Source organism: Rhinatrema bivittatum, chromosome 8, assembly GCF_901001135.1.
Source record: "Rhinatrema bivittatum chromosome 8, aRhiBiv1.1, whole genome shotgun sequence".
Lineage (NCBI taxonomy): Eukaryota > Metazoa > Chordata > Amphibia > Gymnophiona > Rhinatrematidae > Rhinatrema > Rhinatrema bivittatum.
The window spans coordinates 90,294,127-90,319,694 of NC_042622.1; the positions used below are offsets into that span (position 1 = coordinate 90,294,127).

Sequence of the window (25,568 nt, forward strand, 5' to 3'; positions counted from 1 at the left end):
AACATCCAATAATGAAAAACTCATACACTCAATAATTAATTAGGATAATAAGGATAAAAACTCCTCTGCTCTCCATACCTGGGAACTTTTGATTTTCAGTCACACTGAGCTTAATGTAGGGTAATGGATATAGTGGATGTGTGCACATATGTGTGGGTGGGGTGGCACTGGTGCACACAAACTTATCCTCTCTCATGTACACATGCTCCAAAACACACACACACATGTTCTCACACAAATATGCTTTCCTCAATAACACTCTTTCCCTCTTAATTGGGGTCCTGTGGACACTGATGTTATCTGCAGCCAATCTTCCCCCACACACTACAGACTCCTGAGTCTGCTTCGGCTCATGCAATTTCAGGTTGACAGCATTCTCCAGAACTCTTAATCTTTCCCCGTCAGCTGAGTTCAGGACCACCTTCTACAACTGGCCTTGCATACTGAAGCCCCCATATGGCTTCTTCTAATTGGCTCCCTGCCTCTTCCTTGTTGGCACCACAGGGCTGACACTGCAGCATCTTAGGTCTGAGGCCAGGGCTGGGATCCAGTGACAATGGTGGGTGTAAGGGAGGGTGACTGCACCATGCCAACCAGCTTGGTGCTGCCTGCTGTTTGCCTGAATTGGCAGGTGTCTCCCACTCAGTTGTTCAGCACTGTGCCACTAAAAATGGTCTCACGTGCCACTCATGCAATGTATGCCATAAGTTGCCAGCCCTTGACATAGAATGTGATGGCAGATAAAGATCATATGGCCCATCCAGTCTGCCCATCCTTCTTCTCTTTATAGTCCTTTCCTCTCCCTCATAATTTCATGCCAGTAAAAACATTGCAAGCAACAGGGCATGTGTCTTTGGAAACTGTGGCTGGGCTTAAGCCTAGCCTGTCGGGCTGTAATGGGCTGCAGCGCTCAGGAGTGGCTACTGTATGTGATTTCTGTGGTCTGCTTCCACCCGCCTGCACCTCTCAAGTTTTTCTGTATGGCCTGACTTCCAACATCCGCCATCTGAAATATAATGTAAAAGTCCTAAAGATTTACCGAGATTGCTGATGGTCTGATTAGGTCCGGCCTTATTGGAAAGGAGAGTTAAGTCAACAAATGGAGAGGAGAAAGGTCTACGTCACAGTGACAGAATTTCATGCATGGTCCGGAAAAAATTGTTGCAGCAGTCCTTTGAAACAGTCTCAAAGACTCCTGATGCAGGCAGAGGGAAACCTGAGGCACATAAAGGGATGAATCTCAGCATAGTGAGGCCAATTCTGCACAAAATAGTGACTATAAAAAGGCTTATGCGCTCATGAGTTAACAATCCTGTGTACATTTTTCAGCTCTGGAAGTTATCTGGGGAAAGGAGGAGCCAGTGGGTGGGCCGTGCCAGATCTGATTGATCTGGGATAGTACTGCAGACCTCAACCTAGAAAGACAGAACAGCACCCTGCTGTCCGAATTGCTGCAGTGAGCTAACAGAACAGGAATTGACTGAACGTAAGCCAAAATTCCCATTCTTATATTTGATAATGATTATACATGTCTGAGGTCCTACCTTTTCATGGTCTATGTCTGCAGTTGGGTCCTTGCCCATGTTTGCTGTAAAGCATTCTAGCTCTTTTGTTTTAGAAAATGTTTTCACAGCATTTTTCTTTCCAGCAATTGGCTTCTGTAGTTTAACTTGAATCCTTCAACAGATCAGAGTCCTCTGGTCTTGGTCATGCCCTTGGAAAGCGAAATCAGGTATAGCAAAGCCAGCCTTGTGCAACCCTCTTTTGAAAGTGATTGACCTTTCAGGGCACACAAACAAATGTATTATTCTTCAGGGCTGCTCCAGCTTGAGTTTCTCCCTTGGCTTGCACTCTGTCTCCTAGTGGTGGATTCTATTTAAGGGGGAAATTTTTGTTTATGGCCCAGACAGTGGGGTGATAATCCCTGTGTGTGGTGATAGCTGCGGCATCCCATGGAGGGAGATGCTGGAATAAAATAGGCAGGACAAGGCACTGGGTGTTAAATAATACATTTACTGATTGTTAAAAGTCCATCTTTCCTAGCGTGTAGCCAGATGGACTCAGGACCAATGGGTTATGTGCTCCCCTGCTAGAAGATGGAGACAGAGTCAGGTTTCAAAGCTGATGTCACCTCAAACACAACCCTGTAGTGACCTCAGCCATTTAGTATCTCTCCGTCTCCTAGTAGATGTGGACGCTATCCCCACACCAGCATTGGTGTTTAGCGGGATTGCAGCACTAATCCAAAGGAGAAAATTTTACCTTCAAATTGAAAGGAAGATCCAGCCCCGCTCTCCTGTGGTGATACCTAAGGGGCTCTCCCCAGTTCCTGAGGTGATTTCCGAGATCCCTCAGAGGTGTGCCTTGGTCCGGTAGCCAGTTCCCGGCGTGGACTTAGCTGCTGAAGCAGCTGAAAGGCAACAGGCGCAGAAGCCGAGCACAGCGGTGAAGGCCAAAGCCCTCTCCCCCCGCAGCCAGAGACTGTCTCTGTACTCAGCCGGTAAGTGCTGAGACCAGGTAAGTAGAGAAGGACCCCTCCAATCCAGAGACATGGAAGGGCTTTGGAAAGTCTTTCCTCCGGTCTTCTTGCTCGAGGCGCTGTACCGACATCATTCCCGAACCCGTTTGGTGGAGGGAAGGGGGTTTCTGAGTGGGATGAACTGCTCCTAATGGGTTATGCCCCACTTCAGGCTCGGTGGATTCTCCATGTGGTGATCCATGGCAGCGCCATCTTGCGCGAGGTTTGGTGCGGCGCCATTTTACCCCCTTTGTCAGTTGGTACGCGCGGTGCAGGCCGGCCTTCTGTGAGCCTAACGTGGGCGTAACTATGCGCCTAGCCACGCGCATAAGCGCATGCACATCTTGGCGCACAACCAGCCGCTTAGATCTACATGTGCCGAGGTGAGTCTGTGTGCACTTGAGAGGCATTAACCAGCTAAACGCACAAGCTACATAGGTTATGGCCCTGGCAGCAAAGAAGCTCAGATGACACTCCCTTTGCATAGCCTGCCATATTAGGGCTGCATAGTCTGACCTGGAATCCTGCCTGTGTCAGCATTGTGAGGAAGCCCAGGGAGGGAGGGATTTTCAAAACCTTTCCAAGTCTGGCCCATCCCAGTCGGAGGACGGGTCAGTCACGACCTTATCTGGCAGCACCCCAGACCTGAACAAATCCGGGAGAGGGCAGTTCAGTGGCCCCTACCCCAGCTCCTCCTGGGCCAAATATGGACCTGGCAGCCTTCTCTTGGATGGAATTTTTTCAGGTCCTCCAAGCCTTTGTGCAGGCACAGTCAGTCCCTGCCCCTGCCCGGGCTGAGCCCCAACTGGGAAGGCCTCACCCTCCCAGCCCTGTCAACATGCCTCGGGACATGCCTTGCCTCACCAAGGGTATCCCTGACACGGACCCAGACACCACGGTCGATGACGGCGATTCATTGAAGGATGGAGAAAACCCTCCAGGCCTGGAGCCATTCCAGACCATGCTTCGATTTTTCCACAGAGATGAATTACCGGCCCTAGTCTCCCAGACCTGAAGACTCTCGGAGTTCTGAGCATGGACCCTATGTCGGAGCCAAAAAAAAACCCCACCCTGGTGTCTCTACAGAAAGCCTCTTGATACTTCCTGATGCTGGAAGCCATCCAGGAGTTGATTGACCTGGAATGGGACACCACGGAGGCAAGTTTTAAAGGAGGTTGGGCTTTGGAGGCCTTGTGTACTCTGGACCCAGCGGTCAAGGAACACGTGCGTTTCCCAAAAGTGGATGCCCTGGTCTATGCCGTCTCAAAGTGAACTATCCCTGTAGAGGGAAGAGCGGCCTTGAAGGATGCTTACGACTGGTGGTTAGAATCCATCCTTAAGCAAGCCTTTGACACAACAGCAATGACACTGCAGATTGCTTCCTGTTGTGCCCTGGTGGCTCACTCGTGTCTGCTTCTCTCTTGAGAGATAGATAGCTCTGGGGTGCATTCCGGAGAGGCAATCAAACTCACCGCAGCCTTCCTGGCGGATGCAAGGTCGGACCTAGTGCATACCTCGACCAGAGGAGTAGCCTCAGTGGTAGCGGCCAGAAGACAGCTATGGTTGTGAAACTGGTCAGCGGACGCAACTTCTAAGGAGAACCTCACAAAGATGCCCTTTAAGGGATTCCTCCTATTCATAAGCGAATTGGAGAAACTAGCCAGTAAGTGGGGCGAATCTCCAGTGCCCTGGCTACTGGAAGATAAGAAAAAGAGGTCATTGTAGCTCTCACCCATGAGGGGTTAGGCAAGGGGCCCCCAGCCCTTCTGGCCCTACAGAAACTCGTCATGTCAGTCATCTCAGACCTCGGGAAGGTCTCAGTCCTTTCAGAACTGACAATCAAAAAGAGGAACAGGTTCGGGCTCAGGTTCGACCTGAACTTCCCAATGAAGTTGGACCGACCCATCCTCGGGAAGAGGAGATGGGGGGACTGACTTTCCCTCTTCTTTCAGCAATGGGTCGACATCACATCAGACAAATGACAAATATATAAGAACATAAGAACATGCTATACTGGGTCAGACCAAGGGGTCCATCAAGCCCAGTATCCTGCCTCCAACAGTGGCCAATCCAGGCCATAAGAACCTGGCAAGTTCCTAAAAACAGTCTATCCCATGTTACTGTTGCTAGTAATAGCAGTGGCTATTTTCTAAGTCAACTTAATTAATAGCAGGTAATGGACTTCTCCTCCAAGAACTTATCCAATCCTTTTTTAAACACAGCTACACTAACTGAACTAACCACATCCCCTGGCAACAAATTCCAGAGTTTAATTGTGCGTTGAGTGAAAAAGAGCTTTCTCCAATTAGTTTTAAATGTGCCACATGCTAACTTCATGGAGTGCCCCCTAGTCCTTCTATTATCCGAAAGAGTAAATAACCGATTCACATTTACCCGTTCTAGAACTCTCATGATTTTAAACACCTCTATCATAGCCCCCCTCAGCCGTCTCAAGGTGCTGTCTCACCATGGAGCGATACAGAGGCATTATGACATTTTCCGTTTTATTCACATTCCCTTCCTAACAATTCCTAACATTCTGTTTGCTTTATTGACTGCGCCAGCACACTGAACTGACGATTTCAATGTGTTATCCACTATGACACCTATATCTTTCTTGGGCAGTAGCTCCTAATATGGAACCTAACATTGTGTAACTATAGCATGGGTTATTTTTTCCTATATGCATCACCTTGCACTTATCCACATTAAATTTCATCTGCCATTTGGATGCCCAATTTTCCAGTCTCACAAGGACTTAGCAATTTATTACAACATGATCTTAAAACCTGGTTATTCGATGCCGCATATACGGTGTAATTAGCTGATCTTTTTTACTTATTTTTTGCTCTTTTAGCCTTTCTGTGTTTTAGTTAATATTTTAATTTTTTAATGTTTAAGTTATGGATGTTTTAGCAATTGTGTTATTTTATTATGAATGTATATTGTAGCGCTGCCTGTTTCTTACTCCTCGTTTTATGCACGGCAGGAAATCACAATGTCGATTGACCAAGGCAAACAGGATGGGGCGGGAAAGTGGCTGGATACAGGAAACAGGCTGTGCAGGAAAAGGTGGTGTCACAAGAAAGTGAAGTTAAGAGTTAATAAGGTCCGGAGATGGTAGAAATCACTGTCGAGTTCCTCCTTTTTCAGCCACGCAACACTAATGACATTCCTTTCTTCTTTCCGGGTCCAAGCAGATTGGTTTTGCTGCAGCACCTGGAGATTTCCGGTATTGGCTCAGAGACCCAGTAATTCTTTTAGAATTCTGGAGTCTCCAGGCCAAATCCGAAGAGTTCCCAGGTATGGTCAGGTGAATGGTGGACCCTTGTTGGCTCATCTAGATGTGGCCCGTTTATTGAAAGAAGTGAAACATCTTCATCCTCCCTTGAGGTTACTGGATTTCTTAGCAGGCCCTACATTTCGACCAATGAGTAAACTTTTGTTGCAGTTGCTGACATTAAAAACGGTGTTTCTTGTAGTAATTTGTTTTGTGCGTAGAATATCCGAGCTGCAGGCCTTGTTTTGCCAGGTGCTGTTCCTTTGAGGAACGCCAGGGGTGATACAGTTGCATACTGTTCCTTCCTTTTTGCCAAAAGTGGCCTTGGATTTTCACTTGAATCAGTCCATTTCCCTGCTGTCTCTGGATAGGGAGATGCGGAGGAATATCTCCTGTAGCGACCCTTAGATGTCAAGACACATATCATGAGGTATCTGGAGGTTTCTAAACCTTTCTGGAAGACGAATTGCCTGTTTGCCCTTCACGGTGGAGGTAAACAGGGTGAGACAACTTTGTGGGCTGCAATAGCTCGCTGGATTAAGGAGGTAGTCGTGGCTGCGTATGTGGATGCTGAAAAGCTGTTACCTAGGCAAGTTAGGGCTCATGCCACTAGGGCTCAGGCAATGTCATGGATGGAAGGTAAACTGTTGTCTCCCCTCGACATTTGCTGAACTGCGACATGGTCCTCCTTACACACCTTTTCCAGGTATTATCATCTGGATGTGCAGGCCCGGTAGTATGCAGCCTTTGCACGTGCAGTTTTGACAGGACTGTGGGCAGCCTCCCGCCCTTTTCGGGAGTAGCTTGGGTAAATCCCATTGGTTCTGAATTCATCTGACTGGAGTTTAAGAAATGAGAAATTACTGCTTACCTGATAATTTCCTTTTCTTTAGACCAGACAAATTAATTCAGTTTCCCACCCTTGGTTGCTGAATGATTCTGCTATGGTCCTCCTATGTGGCTACTTATTTCAGGGGTTACTGGTGTTAGTCCAGGCCCTAGACTAGTTTTGATACATTCTTTGTCTGAGCTCAGTGTTTTCTGTTGGCTGAGTACTGAAATGGTTGTCGTTATTAATCAAGTTTTTGCTAGTCTGTCCACAATTGGCTTTTGAAGAGAATACTGGCAAGCTGATGTCACTGCAGGGATATATATATATATATATATATATATATATATATATATATATATATATATGTGATGTCAGCTTTGCTCCATCTCTACCTACTGGTAGAGATGCATAACCCATTGGTTCTGAATTAATCTGTCTGATCTAAAGAAAAGGAAATTATCAGGTAAGTAGTAATTTCTCAGTATGAGATATTTGCATACATTAAATTTGCATGCTTTGCCTCCATTGTATACAAATAGATATCATGTATATTCCTTGTGGCTCTTGAGAACTGGAGTTATCAACCCCTGTCATATACATATTTTATAAAGCTCAATTACTTTATGAATAAAAGTTGCAAAAGCAGGGCCCCCATCTCGGGTAAAACGAGTGGTCTTTTCTAATCATAAACACATTTAGTTATGCAAGTAAATCCCTGGGAAAGTCTGAACACGTTTTCTTTCTAATTGAAGGTAAACAGAGACAATGCGCAGCCAGTTGAAGCTGGTAGAAGGGATCCCTCTGTCAGATGCGATTGTCCCCCATTGGAAGAAGATCTATAATTTCCAAGCCAGACCTGGAGATGTCCTGATAGCTACCTATCCCAAATCAGGTGAGAGGGCTTTCATTTTTTGTCTTTTAAAAGTAGGTGTTTTAAGCTTTATACAGGCTAGACATAGCAGAAAGGCAGCAGAGAGGAGGCTGGAAAGCACAGGCTAGTTAGCCTTACCTTGGTGGTGGGAAAATTAATGGAGACTCTGCTGAAGGAAAGGATAGTGAAGTATCTACAAACTGGTGAGTTGCTGGACCTGAGGCAGCATGGATTCACCAGGAGAAGGTCCTGTCTGATAAATCAGATTGATTTTTTTGATTGGGTAACTAGAGAATTGGATTGAGGAAAAGCGCTTGATGTGATTTACTTGGATTTTAGCAAAGCTTTTGATAAGGTCCTGCATAGGAGGCTTGTGAATAAAATGAGAAGCTTGGGACTTTGCACCAAGCTGGTAGATTATAAACTGGTTGACTGACAGGAGACAGCATGTAATGCTAAATGGCATCTACTCTGAAGAGAGAACGGTGTTAAGTGGAGTGCCACAGGGATTGGTTTTGGGACCGGATCTGTTCAGTATCTTTCGGGGGAAGGAGGGGGAAAGGGGAATAGGATTCAGATGACAGACAACACTGGGCCCCGACATTTACTGTCTGGGCTACTAATTTACAGACATTAGAGAAAAAGCATAGGAGTCCAAAAGCAAAGCATGTTCAAGCAGCATTGTTTGAATTATCAAGTTGGCTGCTCAGTAAATGATGACATAGACTTAATTGGCATCTCAGAGACATGGTGGAAAGAGGATAACCAATGGGACAGTGCTATACCAGGGTACAAATTATATCGCAATGACAGAGAGGAGCACTCAGGAGGAGGTGTGGCACTTTATGTCCGGGATGGCATAGAGTCCAATAGGATAAACATCCTGCATCAGACTAAATGCACAATTGAATCTTTATGGGTAGAAATCCCTTGTGTGTCAGGGAAGACTATAGTGATAGGGGTATACTACCGTCCACCTGGTCAAGATGGTGAGATGGACAGTGAAATGCTAAGAGAAATTAGGGAAGCTAATCAAATTGGTAGTGCAGTAATAATGGGAGACTTCAATTACCCCAATATAGACTGGGTAAATGTATCATCGGGTCACGCTAGAGAGATAACGTTCCTGGATGGAATAAATGATAGCTTTATGGAGCAATTGGTTCAGGAACTGACGAGACAGGAAGCAATTTTAGATCTAATTCTCAGTGGAGCACAGGACTTGGTGAGAGAGGTAACGGTGGTGGGGCCGCTTGGCAATAGTAATCATAATATGATCAAATTTGATTTAATGACTGGAAAAGGAACAGTGTGCAAATCCAAGGCTCTCGTGCTAAACTTTCAAAAGGGAAACTTTGATAAAAGAGAAAAATTGTTAGAAAAAAACTGAAAGGAGCAGCTACAAAAGTAAAAAATGTCCAAGAGGCGTGGTCATTGTTAAAAAATCATTCTAGAAGCACAGTCCAGATGTATTCCACACATTAAGAAAGGTGGAAAGAAGGCAAAACAATTACCGGCATGGTTAAAAGGGGAGGTGAAAGAAGCTATTTTAGCCAAAAGATCTTCATTCAAAAATTGGAAGAAGGATCCAACAGAAGAAAATAGGATAAAGCATAAACGTTGGCAAGTTAAATGTAAGACATTGATAAGACAGGCTAAGAGAGAATTTGAAAAGAAGTTGGCTGTAGAGGCAAAAACTCACAGTAAAAACTTTTTTAAATATATCCGAAGCAGAAAGCCTGTGAGGGAGTCAATTGGACCGTTAGATGATCGAGGGGTTAAAGGGGCACTTAGAGAAGATAAGGCCATCGCGGAAAGATTAAATGATTTCTTTGCTTCGGTGTTTACTGAAGAGGATGTTGGGGAGGTACCTGTAATGGAGAAGGTTTTCATGGGTAATGATTCAGATGGACTGAATCAAATCACGGTGAACCTAGAAGATGTGGTAGGTCTGATTGACAAACTGAAGAGTAGTAAATCACCTGGACCGGATGGTATACACCCCAGAGTTCTGAAGGAACTAAAAAATGAAATTTCAGACCTATTAGTAAAAATTTGTAACTTATCATTAAAATCATCCATTGTACCTGAAGACTGGAGGATAGCAAATGTAACCCCAATATTTAAAAAGGGCTCCAGGGGCGATCCGGGAAACTACAGACCGGTTAGCCTGACTTCAGTGCCAGGAAAAATAGTGGAAAATGTTCTAAACATCAAAATCACAGAACATATAGAAAGACATGGTTTAATGGAACAAAGTCAGCATGGCTTTACCCAGGGCAAGTCTTGCCTCACAAATCTGCTTCACTTTTTTGAAGGAGTTAATAAACATGTGGATAAAGGTGAACCGGTAGATATAGTACACTTGGATTTTCAGAAGGCGTTTGACAAAGTTCCTCATGAGAGGCTTCTAGGAAAAGTAAAAAGTCATGGGATAGGTGGCAATGTCCTTTCATGGATTACAAACTGGCTAAAAGACAGGAAACAGAGAGTAGGATTAAATGGGCAATTTTCTCAGTGGAAGGGAGTGGACAGTGGAGTGCCTCAGGGATCTATATTGGGACCCTTACTTTTCAATATATTTATAAATGATCTGGAAAGAAATACGACGAGTGAGATAATCAAATTTGCAGATGACACAAAATTGTTCAGAGTAGTTAAATCACAAGCAGATTGTGATAAATTGCAGGAAGACCTTGTGAGACTGGAAAATTGGGCATCCAAATGGCAGATGAAATTTAATGTGGATAAGTGCAAGGTGATGCATATAGGGAAAAATAACCCATGCTATAATTACACAATGTTGGGTTCCATATTAGGTGCTACAACCCAAGAAAGAGATCTAGGTGTCATAGTGGATAACACATTGAAATCATCGGTACAGTGTGCTGCGGCAGCAAAAAAGCAAACAGAATGTTGGGAATTATTAGAAAGGGAATGGTGAATAAAATGGAAAATGTCATAATGCCTCTGTATCACTCCATGGTGAGACCGCACCTTGAATATAGTGTACAATTCTGGTCACCGCATCTCAAAAAAGATATAATTGCGATGGAGAAGGTACAGAGAAGGGCTACCAAAATGATAAGGGGAATGGAACAACTCCCCTATGAGGAAAGACTAAAGAGGTTAGGACTTTTCAGCTTGGAGAAGAGACGACTGAGGGGGGATATGATAGAGGTGTTTAAAATCATGAGAGGTCCAGAACGGGTAGATGTGAATCGGTTATTTACTCTTTCGGATAGTAGAAAGACTAGGGGGCACTCCATGAAGGTAGCATGGGGCACATTTAAAACTAATTGGAGAAAGTTCTTTTTTACTCAACGCACAATTAAACTCTGGAATTTGTTGCCAGAGGATGTGGTTAGTGCAGTTAGTATAGCTGTGTTTAAAAAAGGATTGGATAAGTTCTTGGAGGAGAAGTCCATTACCTGCTATTAAGTTCACTTAGAGAATAGCCACTGCCATTAGCAATGGTTACATGGAATAGATTTAGTTTTTGGGTACTTGCCAGGTTCTTATGGCCTGGATTGGCCACTGTTGGAAACAGGATGCTGGGCTTGATGGACCCTTGGTCTGACCCAGTATGGCATTTTCTTATGTTCTTAATGTTGTTAGCAATAATTTTGTTATGGAGTTGACAGTGCTTTGTTTTGATTGATATTACTACCCTTAACATAAGGCTTGGGGGTAACCTGCACAGAATAGCAGTTTCTACCCTTAACGGAAACATGGGGGAAACCTGCATGTAGTGGCAGATACTACCATAAGAAGCTTGCCGGGCAGACTGGATGGACCAATTGGTCTTTTTCTGCTGTTATTACTATATTACTGTATGTTAGAAATGACTACTTCATGCAGCAGCAGGTCATGTAACCAACAAAAGGAGTGGGGGGAGGAACTACTTTAGAGCTAGTTCTCAGTGAAACACAGGACCTGGTACATAGTGTAAAGATAATGGACCTGCTTATCAATCAGCATCATTATATATAATGCTCTTAGCACAGTTGTCTGTGCCTCTGAGAGGTGCTCATGCACACGGCAGCCATACATCATGATGCCAGCTTCGGGTGGACCAGTAGCCATTTTGCAAAACCGAAGCAGTGGGGCAGGAGTGACAGAGGATCTTCTTCTGCCTCCAGAACCACATATGGACTCATGACTGGGTAAGGCCTGGGATGGGGGGAGGTGGGTCTGGGGGCATTTACATACCTGGAAAATGTTCATGTTGAGTCATCCTCAGATTGTCTTTCATTGGTTGAGGAACAAACTTTCTTTGCTTCAAATACACACACTTTGAAACACCTACATATACTCCCTCACACTCTCGCTCATACTGATATATCCTCTCTCACCTTTACATGCCCATTCACATCTACCTTCTCACACCTGCCTGCCCATTCCCATACATACTCACACACTTGTGAGGTAGTATGCATGTAATGAAGCATAGCTATTTTAAAGGTTTTATCGGTGTTATTTTACTTTCTAAATTTAGTTAGTTTGACTGTCTGGGTGTGGAGTATTTCTGTTTTTATGATATATATAAGTTTTATTACTGTGAACGACCTGGATACTTTTTTACATGCATGAGGTATATTAAAAATAAATAAAACCCACTCACACTCACTTCACTCCCTCTCCAGCACACATACACACTGTCACACATATTCACTCATCATCTCTCTCTTCTACCCCAAACCAGTGGCAAAAACTTCCTCCTTCAAGTCCTCCCAGTGGCCAGGACTCCTCTTCCTCCATCTTCTTCTTCTGGCCACACAGAATGACAAGACTTCTTCCTTCGTGATACCCATGGAGTGGACAGGAATTCTCCTACTTGCCCATTTGGCTGATGCCCCTCTGCCTTTGCGGGCCCAAGTGACTTATCCTCTTTTGGGGTTCATGCAGGCCACGTCCCTGCTGCGCACACAGTTTTCTCCAGTGTTGGCCTGGAGCCCCAGCAATTGCTTTAGAGTTCAAAGCTCTGGCTCAAATCCTGAGTGTTCTCGGGTATGGGCATTTGTGGGGGTGGGTGGGAGGAGGAAGGCATCTTTAATTTCCTTTGTTTTTCAGGGGCTTTTTGTTTCTACTGCTTTAGTTCTAAAATGTTTCACTTGGAAGTATTTATTTATTTATTTCTTAATTTTTCTATACCGATGTTGGTATATACCTTCACACGTGTTTACAATATTTCCTTAAAATAAAACATAAAAAACATAAAATACAATATTTCATAAAAACAAAATACGCTGAAAATTTAAACCATTCATATAAAATAAAAAATTTCAATCATATGAATACTTAAAATAAAATAAAATTATATAACGCATTAAAGTACTCAAATTTAAAAGCAAAAATCATAAACTTAAAAAATTAAAATAATATGGCAAATTCCTAACTGACTTCTACTTGAAATGCTTGTACATACAACCAGGTTTTCAGTGCTTTCTTAAACTCTTTTAGATTATTTTGGAGCCTTAATTCAGTGGGTAATGAATTCCAAAGACCTGGTCCATCCAATGACACAGCCCTTTCCGTGACAGAAGTGAGCCTGGCAGTGGCAATAGAGGGAATTGTAAAGAGCCCTTTGCCAGGTGAACGCAGATTTCGTTGCGGGGTATGAATGCGTATGACTGCATTCATCCAGTCTACTTGCTCTGCATAGATTGCTTTATGTATTAGGCATAAAATCTTATATTTAATTCTGAATTCAACTGGTAGCCAGTGTAATGCAGCAAGGACAGGAGTAATATGATCTCTTTTGTTTGTGCCAGAAATGAGCCTGGCAGCGGAATTCTGCAAAACCTGCAATGGTCTAATTGATGATTTTGGAAGACCAAGAAGTAAGGAATTGCAATAATCTATGTTGGTGAATATTAACGCTTGGAACACAGTTCTAAATTCCTCATGAATCAGTAAAGGTTTTAGGCGCCTAAGAATTAATAATTTGTAATAGCCTTCCTGTATCTTTGTTGAAATGTGTTTTTTTAAAGTAAATTCAGGATCAAGCCACATGCCTAAGTCTCTAATTTTGTTCCCTAAAGAAATGGACACATTCTCTATGTAAATAAGTAAGCATAAAAATGTTGATTTTGAAGACTGAAATATTTCCTTCATTGATCAAAATCATCCATTTTTCATAACCCATTTGAAAAAAAAGTTTCAAAATGACATCAGTGATTCTCAAACCTGTCCTGGGTTTCCAGGATATCCACAATAATTATGCATGAGTTAAATTTGCAGCAGTACAGGTTTGGGAATTGCTAACATACATGATATAGTGGTATCTTCACTGTCTAACCCAATCAGTGTTAAGCCTTAAAGTATGCACATTTATAGCATTTTTTTTTAAGGGACCACATGGATCCAGGAGATTGTAGATCTGATCAGGCATGATGCAGACCTGGAGAAATGCCAGCGAGCACCCATCTTTGAGAGGATTCCCTTTATTGAACTGCTGTACTGTATGCCTCCAGGTACTTCATTCTTAAGTTAAACCAGACTGCTCCCCAGTGTGGCTTCTTTTCCCTACATAACCAGTGGGCCCAGTGCAGATTCTTTGCACTGCCAGATATCTGGCTCTTGTAGATGGAGTCTGAGTGTGTTGCAGAGATAAGATGCTTAATACTGAAAAGAAGCATTCCCTTTCAGACTTCTGAACTGTTTGAGAATAGCTTTGAGAGTTTGTTTGGGATGGGATAAATGGGGACAAACTCTTGGCTTCCCACTGCTGCTAATGCTTATACCTTAGGCTATAGAGAGAATGTGACTTTTTCCAGGTGGTTGCCATTCTGTGACTATTTGAAAGTTTAATCCCGAAATAAAAATGAAAAGAAAATTGATTCTTACCTGCTAATATTCATTCCTGTAGAACCACAGATCAGTCCAGACCCCTGGGTTTTGCCTCCCCCCCAGCAGATGGAGACAGAGACATTTTGACCGACTCTGCCCTATACCCTAAGGTGCCACCTACAGTCCCGTCAGTATTACACTGTGTCAAAGCAGAACATTTTAAAATCCAATAAACTACTGTAATTTCAAATTCATCTTCGCAAAGGCAGAGGGAAAAACCCTGCACTCTGTCAGCCCACTCATTAACCCCAAGTGGGAGCAGAACCTGTGAAAAAAACTCAGAAACTTTGAAACTAATCTGCAGAGAAGAAAAAAACACCACTGAACGAGCAAACTCTCGGTTATCTCATACTGAAAAGGGCGGGACTCTGGCCTGATCCATGGTACTACAGGAACGAAAATTAGGAGGTAAGAACCAATTTTCTTTTCCCTGCACGTACCCAGAACAGTCCAGACTCCTGGGATGTACCAGAGCTTTATTACATGGGGTGGGACCCTGAGAATCCCGCTCAGATCACACCTTCACCAAACGCCCCAGATACTGGGGCCTGAACGTCCAAGCGATAATGTCTAGCAAAGGTGTGCAATGACTTCCATGTGGCCGCTCTACAAATCTCTTGCAACGAAATTTGCTGACACTTTGCCCAAGAGGTTGCCTGTGAATGGGTAGAATGTGCTCGAAGACCAACCGGAAGCGGCTGGCCATGAAGCAGGTACGTCGAACCAATAGCCTCTTTCAACCAACGAGCGATCGTCGCCCTAGATGCCTTGTGCCCTCTTTTGGGGCCACTCCATAATACAAAGAGATGGTCCGACATACGGAAGCTGTTTGTAACCTCCAGCTACTGCAACAGCATCCTGCGGCCATCCAACTTTCTCAGGTCTCTAGACAGTGGATCAGAGCGGTCCAAATCCGTAAAGAATGGGAGTTCCACTGACTGATTCAAGTGAAAAGAGGAAACCAACTTCAGGAGAAAGGAAGGAACTGTTTGCAGCGAGACTCTCGAGTCCGTGATCCTTAAAAAGAGTTCCCTACAGGATAACACCTGAAGTTTCGACACCCGGCGAGCTGAGGAAATAGCCTCAAGACACACCACTATCAACGTAAGGTCCTTCAGTGTCGCCCTCTTCAGCGGCTCAAAGGACGCCGCACACAAAGCGTTGAGAATCAAATTTAGGCTCCACAAAGGTCAAGGATTCTTGACCAGAGGACGCAAATGTTTTGCCCCTCGGAGAAAACACGCCATGTCCGGATGTGTGGCTAAGGCTACCCCACATATCTTGCCCCGAAAATAACTGATGGCCGCTACTTGTACCCTCAAAGAGCTAGACGATAGGCCTTTAGCGAGGCCGGCCTGTAGAAAATATAATATATCGGGTACCTGAGCCCGAGTAGGCTCAACTTTGTGGTCTACACACCAAGCCTCAAAGATCCCCCATAACCTGACTTAGGATAAAGAGGTAGAGGTCTTCCTGGAACGCAAAAGGTTAGCTACAACCGCATCTGAATAACCTGTTCTTCAGACATTGCCTCTCAAAAGCCATGCTGCTAGACAAAAATGATCTGCCTCTTCCAAACAAATGGGCCCCTAACACAGCAGATTTAGGATGTCCCGAAGCCTGAGGGGAGCTTCCATTGTTAGGTTGATCAGATCTGCAAACCATGGGCATCTCAGCCATTCTGGAGCTACTAGGATCACATCTGACGGGTGAGCTTCTAGGCGGAAACACATACAGCAGGATGTTCTTAGTCGAGGTGAAAACCAAGGCATCCACTCCCTCTGCTCCTGTCTCTCTGCGACGACTGAAGAAGCGGGGGGCTTTGGCATTCCAGAACGTTGCCATCAAATCTATGCTCAACCTGGACCACCTGCGACATATGAGATTGAACGCGTTTTTGGAGAGCTCCCATTTCCCGGGATCGAGACAGTAGTGATAGAAAATCTGCCTGCACATTGTCGGTCCCGGCAATGTGAGAGGCTGCAATGCTGACTAGATGTTGCTCTGCCCAACTCATCAACTGTTGAGCCTCGATCACCACCAGTTGGCTCTTGGTTCCTCCCTGGCAATTTATATAAACCACTGCGATCGCATTATCGGACAGGACCCTGACCAACTTCCCTTGTAGAAGCGGTAGAAAGACTTATAACGCCAAGCATACTGCGCTGGTCTCCAAATGATTGATCGATCATTGGGATTCCTCCACTGACCATTGCCCCTGCACCAATCTCCCCTGACAAACTGCTCCCCAACCGGAGAGACTGGCATCTGTGGGGACTACCATTCAAGTGGGAACTTCCAAGGTTACACCGAGGCGCAAGTTGTCAGAGAGGAGCCACCAGTTGAGACTGGAGCATGCATTGTCCATAAGAGGCAGTGGTAGATTAAATTGTTTGGCACCGGGTTCCAATGTGACAGTAATGTGGACTGAAGAGATCTCATATGTGCAAAGGCTCATGGAACCAACTCCAATGTGGAAGCCATCGAGCCAAAGACTTGCAAGTAAACCTGGACCCTGGGAGTATGTTTGGACAGCAATTCCTGAACCTGTCCCCGCAGTTTGCTGATTCACTCCTTGGTAAGGAACACTTTCCCCACTTGCGTGTTGAATTGGGCTTCCAGAAACTCCAAGGACTGAGAGGGAACCAGGTGGCTCTTGGTGAGATTGACTACCCAACCGAGCAACCTCAATAGCTGCAGAATCTGGAGAATCGCTGAGTGACAGAGAGCTTCCGACTTTGCTCGAATCAGCCAATCGTCAAGGTATGGATGAACCAAGAACCTTCCTTTTGGAGCTGCGCTGCTACCACCACCATCACCTTGGTAAAGGTTCTGGGTGCCATGGCAAGGCCGAAAGGGAGAGCGATGAATTAAAAGTGTTGTCCCAGGATGGAAAATTGCCTAAATCTCTGATGATCTGCCCGAATTCCGATGTGTAAATACACTTTTGTGAGATCCAGGGATGCTAGGAATTCCCCCTTGCACACCAAAGCAATGACCGACCTTAAGGTTTCCATGCGAAACCGTGGAACTTGAAGGCATTTGTTGACTCTCTTCAAAATCGAGGATGGGCCTGAAAGTACCCTCTTTCTTTGGCACCACGAGGTAAATAGAATAGCGTCCCTTCCACCGGGGGTACGGGAACAATGACTCCAAGCTCGAGAAGACACTGCAATGTGTCCCTCACCGCTTGCAGTTTCTCTGCGTACGTGTTTGGGGAGATGAGAAAGTGGTTGCGAAGTCGCCGAGCAAAATCTAACATGTAGCCTTATCACACTGAGGACCCACTGGTTTGTCTTCAACTTGGTCCATTCCTCGTAAAATAGAGACAACCTGCCTCCTACCGCCGGAATCGAGGAATGGACCAGCCTTGTTTCATTGGGAGGATTTAGTTTCTCCTGCAGACTGGGGGATCCCTGTTCTGCCAAAGCGACATCCTGAAACGACTGGGACAAGAACTGTTGTCTGCTCGAGCTCTGCCTAGATGAAGAGACTGAAGACCGGGAAGAACAAAACCTACGGTTCCCTCGGAAACGCAACCTAGGCTGAAAGGAGGCTCGTTCTTTGGGCCTATCCTCCAGTAACCGATGGACTTTGTTCTCTCCCCAAGGATTGAATCATGTCCTCCAAGTCCTTTCAGAAGAGCAACTTGCCTTTGAAGGGCAAAGAACCCAGCTGAGCTTTGGAGGAAACATCCGCTGACCAGTTCCTCAACCAGAGGAGCCTGCAGGCAGAGACAGCTGAAACCATAGATCTGGCTTAAGTTCGCAGCAAATCATAGAGGGCATCCGCACTGTAAGCAACAGTGACTTCCAGATGCCCAGCTTGAACAGCTTCTGCCTCCATCAGAGACGTGCTACTTGGCAATTGTTGCACCAAGCGCAGTCCTGCCCTTAAGGAGAAACTGCTGCACATGGCCGCCCGGACTCCAAGTGCCGAGACTTCAAAAATCTTTTTCAGCTGAACCTCCAGCTTACGATCCTGGAGATCCTTGAGGGCCGTCACACCTGTCACTGGGATAGCGGTCTTCTTGATGACTGCCGATTCCGCTGCATCCACCTTGGGAATACGAAGGAGGTCCAAAGCCTCTTCTGGCAAAGGGTACAACTTTGTCCATCGCTTTGCTGACCTTTAAACCTAAATCCTGTGTGTCCCACTCATGAAACAAATCAGTGACAGAAAGATGGAAGGAAAAGACATGGTCGGGCCACAAAGACCCACCATGACCAGATCGATCAATCCCATGCGAGACTCCTCCCTAAGGACTGTCAATGCCCAATTCCTCCAGAACCACAGTAATAAGTGGGCTCAGCTCATCCTTTCTGAAGAGGCGGACCACCTTTGGGTCATCTCCATCGACCACGTGGGACCCCTGATTTGCAGGAAGGTCCTTCTCACCTTCCATGTCTGAGCCCTGAGGATACTTGCCCCTCGCCCCTTGATCGTCATGCGCTGAATCTTCGGAGGAATCCTCTGACGGGCAGGATAAAGTGGTCCGGAGGGAGCGCTTAAGTTTCGGAGATACCTTCTCCTCAGAGGATCTCTTGGGAGCCCGGACTGCAGAGTTACCCGAAGGAGGGAGTGAGCGCCAATGAGAGCTCCCCTCAGAATTCTTCCTGGCCTCGAAGGCCTTATGAAGCAGCAAAATAAGTTTGGAAGAAAAAGAGGAGGAAGCCCCCTCGGTGCTATCCTCCCTTAAAGACTCACAACAACCATGTCTTTAAGGAGTTCACCCCCCCCCCCTCAGAGGCCTCCTGCTGCGGGGAAAGTGGAGGAGGGGAAGCCCTTCCCCCCTCCGCTGCCAGCATTGCCGTGTGAAAAGAAGCCAAAATGGCATCTGTTCCCGTGCTGAGCAGGAATGGAACAGAGGAAGCAAGCCGCGAGCGCCCAGGCCTTCCCGACTCTCAGTGTGACCCCGAGCCACTGCCCCCGGCGATTACCAACATGCCCCCCCCGGAGAGGCATGAGGAACATAGACCATTCTGGGAGACACACGCGGCAAGCCACACCACATGGCATCGAACGTTAACAACGGGGGCCGGTCAGAGAAAGAGGAACGGTGGCGATCGAAGAGTCAGTTGCAGAAGTGAAGGAAAGACAGCCCCGGGAGGAAGCACACAGCAAGGATTTCCCCCTGCTTCAGAGTTTCCTCATTTTTTTCTTTTCAAACCTGTGCGGGTGCTGTCCTTCCTGGGGTGAGTGAGCCGGGCTCCCCGGTATCACCTCTGCACTGTAGGAACTGGTCAACTGATCCTCATCTCCTCCATTCGGGAGCCTCTAATACCAGGGGGGGATGGTCTCCTCAGGCCCTTCCAACCCCCTGGGAGGCTAAAACAGCTCTTCTTCTGAGCTTTCAAAAACCTTTTTTTTTTTTTTTTTTTTTTTTTTTTTTTAAGAGACACTAAGCTTAACCTCACTGGAAGGAAACCTATTTCTAACTTTTTTTTTTTTTTTTTTTTAACTAAGACCAGACTGTAGTTCTGCACCTCCACCATCTGCTGGAGACAGAGAAATACTGATGGACTTTAGGTGGCACCTTAGGGTATAGGGCAGAGTCAGTCAAATCTTCTCTGCTCCATCTGCTGGTGGGAAGGCAAAACCCAGGAGTCCGGACACGTACAGGGAACTGTTCTGTACAACTGATTGAGCTCACTGCTCTGCTGCTGGCAGTTCTCAGTTTAATGAACCAAACCTGCTGGTAGCCTGAAAGGGGAGGCATTGACACAATAGCTAATCTGCATGATTTCTATGAGATTCCTGCACTGCAGTTACTACCATGGTCACCCCCAGTCCACCATTTTACTTTGCAGATGCAGAAACGGTGAATGCTATGCCTTCTCCCAGGTTCTTAAAAACTCATCTCCCTTATGAATTGATTCCACCATCATTCTGGGAACATGACTGCAAGGTAGGGAAACAAACCTCATCTCCCCCCCCCCCCCCCAAACAAAGAGGCCTATATTTGTGATGTGAGCGAGTATTTTATTTCAGAAATGGTGTGGACGAAGAAATATGCGACCTTGAGGCAGTGATGCTGTATACTTCCAGGAAGAGCACCACAAGGAGGAGTTTGGTCTGAAACCTGGTGATGCTCAGAGTGCCTGCAGCATGCAAGGCCAGGTTTAGGCATGGGCTAAACAGGCAACTGCCTAGAGTGCCAAATTCTCAAGGCACCCAAAAACTGGGATGACTTCTACTGTTCTGTGATTTTCAGGGGTGAAATCACCCCTCGGTCTCTCTCTCTCTCTCTATATATGTATGTGCCTTGCTTATTCCTTTAAAATACATTAAAGAAACAAAAAAAGTAATCTAAAAACCAATGAAAAACCTCTTTAAAAACCAGCTTTGAACTCTATGTATAGAAGTGTTGTGATCAGTCCCTAATATTTAAGCATTTCTTCCACTTGCTATGTGGTTGCTAGTTCAGCTCCCCTTTCCTTTTCATTGTTGTACATGACACACAGGGATGTGCAAGAGAAATGGTTTCATGTCATTTCTGGCCTGGTTTCATTTTCCCCCATTTTTTTTTTGTTTCTTTCCTTTTTATTTTGTTTGGTTTTAATGCATGCTATTTTATAACAGCATGAACTAAAAGCCTGGGCCCACCAGACTAGTTGACATTCCCCACTGTCCCCTGCAGCCTTCCCCAGACTGCCCCCTTCCTATACCTTACAGGGCAACCTCCCTCCAGACTTAGTAATCCAAGTCATTCCTAACCCAGCGGTGCCATTTCTGATAATGATGCAGGCCATTTGCTGTACAACAAAATGGGGCCACAGTTTGTTTTTTTTGTACTTGACAGGCAGCAGTACCAAATGAAACAAAACATCCAAGCAAACAACATTTAGTTCACTTTTCATTTCATTTTTTAAACAAACAAAAGGAAAAAAAAACTGCAGGACCCAATAAACTAAACCAGGAAGTGTCACTGACATTTCCTATTTAATGTGAAACGATGGCACATCCCTATGGCAAAAGTGAAGCTGATGGTGACACCAGAGAAAAGATAGCCAAGGTAGTGTGCCAGAATGCATAAAATTCACTAATTTACTTATTTCTTTTCCATCTTAGGTGATCTATGTGGCAAGGAATGCCAAAGATACTGCTACTTCCTGCTATCATTTTGACCATATAGCTGTACTTCACCCAGAGCCAGGATCGTGGGACCAGTATCTCCAAAGATTTATGAATGGAGATGGTGAGACACAGAGATTTAAGTAGTCATCTAGGCCCCCTCAGTATCAGTCTTTCAAACTATAGCAGCATTAAAAGAGAACAGAATAATATGGAGCCAAAACATACGTAAAAGCATTGAAGATAGAGAAACTCACACTGTCACTTGAGGAGATGCAGCTCAAAGGCTAAATTGAACAGATTTGGCCCCCATGTTTTTATAACCCTAACACAAATGCACGTGGGGTAGCCAGATGTTCGGTTAACAACTTCACTAGTTTTGGTGGCTATCTGGATTATTATTGTGAAGTGGGTCTGGGTGCTGGACCAAGTACAGAACTTGTTAAGATTCAATCAAAGAGGAAGATGGCAAGGCCTGGAACAGCCTACCAGTGGAGGTGATGGAGGCCAGCACTGTTAGAGAATGTAAACAAGCTTGGGATAGTAAGAGAGGGTAGAAGTAGGAACAGGTTAGAGAGGCTGAATAAAAGAAAAGTGGGAACTGGGGCAAATGTTAGTTTGAGTATGGGAATTGATATGCTCATCTGCACAAAGTGGTAGAAAACCAGAGAGGATGACAAATGAGCAGACTGAGTGGGTCAATTGGTGTTTCTCTGCTGTCATGCACTGTTGCTATGATGCAGTGTGCTGATTGGTAGCAGGATGGGGTATGCCACTGAACACTATCCACTATAATATACGGTTCTATTGGGCAGGGCACACTGGTCACCACAATTACACCACTGGGCATTCATATTAATCCTTGTTTCTGCTCTTCTCTTTAGTTGGCTGGGGCGCCTGGTATGATCATGTTAAAGGATTTTGGGAGCATAAAGATAAACACAACATGCTGTATTTGTTTTTTGAAGATATGAAGAAGGTAGGTCTGCAGCACTTCTAGGGGAACAGGTCAAGGGGACAGGGGAGTTTTCTATGACATAGTTACTCATTGAAATTACATCCCAAGAGAAAGTATGACACACTACAGCAAGTCAAAAAGCTCCGGTGAAAGCCTTTAGACAGTTTTAGCAGGGATGGCACAGAACTGCACAGCACACATAAGGCTGTAATCTCACCAGGCCTATAGCACATTGTAGTAACATTCACCTTCTGTAAGAATGGTAATGGCAAAGAAATTAAACTCCATCTTCCTGTTATACAAAAGCAAACTGCAGCATGAGCAACCAAACAAATGTGTGAGCAGATCAGTGACGAGCAAGAGCGTTCAAATCTCATCCTTGGGCTCCAGGACAGCCAAAAGATGTGAATTAAACCCAGAGTATGCCAATAATAAATAAATAGAGCCCCTGAACATTCGTGGGCATGCCGCTGGAAATCAGAGCTGGCTGCAGTCCTTGAAGCTTGACATCACTCTTCCAGAACACAGCTGGGCACATATACCACACTATCAATAAAATATACATTCACAAGAAATCAAATACAATAAATGTTCTGTTTTATTCTATGATCGGATTCCTGACACTGTGAGGGAATTAAATTGTATGCGACTTGCTGCACTCCACCCAATTGCTTTGCTGGTAGTAGCTGGCACTTAGAAAAGGACAAAAAGGAAGAGTCTGAGCACAGTTTAAATGCTTTCTTAAGGTCACACATTAAGTAATGGAGGTGGAATTAGAACCTGGGTCTTCACAGCTCTCTGTGCTTTCACCATTAGGTTGTAACTGCTAGCCCTAAAATATAAATTGTACTAGGAAGCATATCCTTCCTTTCTGGCTTGACCTGTGCAAGCACACACTGTACCACTCCTGTGACACTTCCTCTTCTGTCACTTGCTATTTCTAGAACCCCGACTTGGAAATTCGAAAGGTGATGCAGTTCCTGGGGAAGGACCTGCCTGATGCCACTGTAGAGAAAATTGCTTACCACAGCTCCTTCAATCAAATGAAAAAGAATCCCATGGCCAATTACTCCACCTTCCCAAAGGATATGATGGACCAGTCGCAGCAGTCCTTCATGAGGAAAGGTATGAGATCACTGCACTTGAATTCAGGGTTTGTGGTTGATCACCGTTCCCCCCATCTCTAAAACTGGGAGCATAGGGTAGCAGTGGCTAGAAAGCTCTCTTAAATGTTTAAATGAAATGCATGATTTTAGCACGACTATCTCCCTTTGCATCTTTTTAAGGTCAAGTTGGAGACTGGAAAAATCTATTTACTGTGATACAGAATGAGCTGTTTGAAGAAGATTATCGCAGGAAAATGAGTCAGACTACCTTGAAATTCCACTCTTCCAGTTAATGCATGTCCTGAAATAAAACTTACTGCACTGTTTGTTAGTCTAGTTAACATACAGATTGCAATCAGCAGTGCGCTGTGTTAATAAAATGAAATCAGCACTACACAGAACCCTCTCCTGTTTATTTTGTGTTTATTAGCTTCAGACAAAATTGGCTTCATGATCTGGACTGGCAAGTTTTAACTTTGATTTTATTACCTTTCAACACTTTAATTATTACAAGTCATTAAAATTAAAGCATATGGGGGGATGTAGTTCCTTCAGGCTTGTGACTTAATTTTCTCAGTGTTGCTTATTGACTCTGTAGATGTTTTGCACAAGGCATAAAGACCTCCATCTGCTTGCCTTAGTCGTCGTCTTCTCAACAATTTCTAGTTTTCCACACAAGAGGCCTCTCTGATGGTTCCTAATGCTGGCCCCTGTATCTCAGACTCACTACTCCACCCTTGGACACAGGAGGGTGCATGTGGGCCAGTGGGCACTCCTGTGGTGGTCTACACTTCACACACCATTACACACTTTGCTCTAATGGTGATGAGAAGCAAGGAAAATTTACTTGGAAGGAATTATATTAAGACTGAAGTAATAAACTCTGTTGTAGCCTGAACCTTAACTGCAAGCAATCACTGTCAGCGTCTGACAAGGTAAGGCAGCAAGGCCTGTTTATATACGTAGCCCAGGTTGGATTGATGGATCAGAGGGGTTCTTTCTGAGATATGTTCATCCATACAGCACAAAGAACTGGCTTTGGCAACAGAAGCACAAAATTATTTCCTTGAGAGCTAATATGTAAAGATGGCTTCTTGTGAGAAAAAAAATCAATTGCTCATTAGGAAAAGGCATATTTGGTGCAGATAAGGTGCTAAAAATGACCAAATGCCTTACTGGCTTCTAAGATTCGCACTTTACCATATGTAATTAGGATTCTGCCCTCCAACAGGAGGATAATCTTGGCCTCAGATTGTGCATCTGATAAATCTATTACATCTGCCTCTTCTCATTCTATTTTGTCCTATTGCCTCTGGGAATTGAACCTGAATCCCTGCTTCACAGGCGAGCCTGAGAGAAGGCAGCATGAAGATCTCCCAGGGTCCAGATTCTGACGGTTGTCTTTCAGTGATACAGTGCAGACCATTATGGTTTAAGGCATTCACAGAGTACTTGTCCTGGCTCCTTTTTCTAGTCTTTCAGTAAATTGTATAAAATCTTACGCAGGTGATCAGTCTGAAAAGTTCCCACTGAGTTCTGAAGCCAGTGCTCTCCACTCTGTATCCTCAAGGAGTCTTTCAGTGTCCCTGCAAACAGTTCTGTGCCTTTTCTTTTGTTGTTCTGGCGTTTCTTCTAGAGTGGCACCTTCTGGATAAATTTCCTGCACCACAGGTAAGAGGTTGCTGCACAGAGCCCATACCTACAAGACACAGGCTCAGGTATGAGATGGTGCCTGAAAGTATTTCAACACTAAAAACTGAGACAGGATCTAGAAATGAACACATCAAAAGAAGGGAAGTGATTTTTCATGTCTGGAAATGGATGAAAAGGCCAGAATGACAACTACTGGCTTTGCTGCTGTTCTCTTCTGCCCATGGCTACTAGTGCTACCATATCTGCCCCTCAAGAATGAATTTAACAGGGAGAAGTTTGATAGCCCACATATCAATTGGCTGACTGATAACAGATAAAAGCTTGAGTGGGATGAAATGAGTACACAGAATAGTTATTTACCCTTTCTTATAGTACTAGGATTAGGGGACACTCCATGAAGCCAATAGGTAGCACTTGTAAAACA

General features: G+C 44.8%; 2 protein-coding genes across 4 annotated transcripts in view; one reads left to right on the top strand and one right to left on the bottom strand.

Annotated features, from left to right (window-relative positions):
• The first annotated feature begins 1,334 nt into the window (after positions 1-1,334).
• LOC115096486 (sulfotransferase 1 family member D1-like) lies at positions 1,335-23,887 on the top strand. Its single transcript, XM_029611161.1, has 8 exons — positions 1,335-1,486; positions 7,383-7,522; positions 13,855-13,977; positions 20,164-20,261; positions 21,425-21,551; positions 22,312-22,406; positions 23,330-23,510; positions 23,672-23,887. Exons 2-8 carry the CDS (start codon positions 7,396-7,398, stop codon positions 23,782-23,784), a joined length of 864 nt encoding a protein of 287 aa, XP_029467021.1. The 5' UTR covers positions 1,335-1,486; positions 7,383-7,395; the 3' UTR covers positions 23,785-23,887.
• A 10-nt stretch (positions 23,888-23,897) lies between these two features.
• Positions 23,898-25,568, bottom strand: part of LOC115096483 (surfeit locus protein 1) — a 39,886-nt gene continuing 38,215 nt past the window's right edge. For all 3 annotated transcript variants that reach the window (XM_029611151.1, XM_029611150.1, XM_029611152.1), the window contains one exon: positions 23,898-25,190. In XM_029611151.1, the coding sequence (XP_029467011.1) occupies positions 25,124-25,190 (67 nt within the window). In that variant the 3' untranslated portion in view covers positions 23,898-25,123. The remainder of the gene's footprint in view (positions 25,191-25,568) is intronic.

Bases quoted from the DNA above. Each gene is read 5' to 3' on its own strand.
- LOC115096486 (XM_029611161.1), top strand. From the start codon at position 7,396: ATGCGCAGCCAGTTGAAGCTGGTAGAAGGGATCCCTCTGTCAGATGCG. The intron at 7,523-13,854 runs GTGAGAGGGCTT...TTTTTTTTTAAG, and splicing joins AGCTACCTATCCCAAATCAG to GGACCACATGGATCCAGGAG. The intron at 20,262-21,424 runs GTAGGGAAACAA...TTTCCATCTTAG, and splicing joins TCTGGGAACATGACTGCAAG to GTGATCTATGTGGCAAGGAA.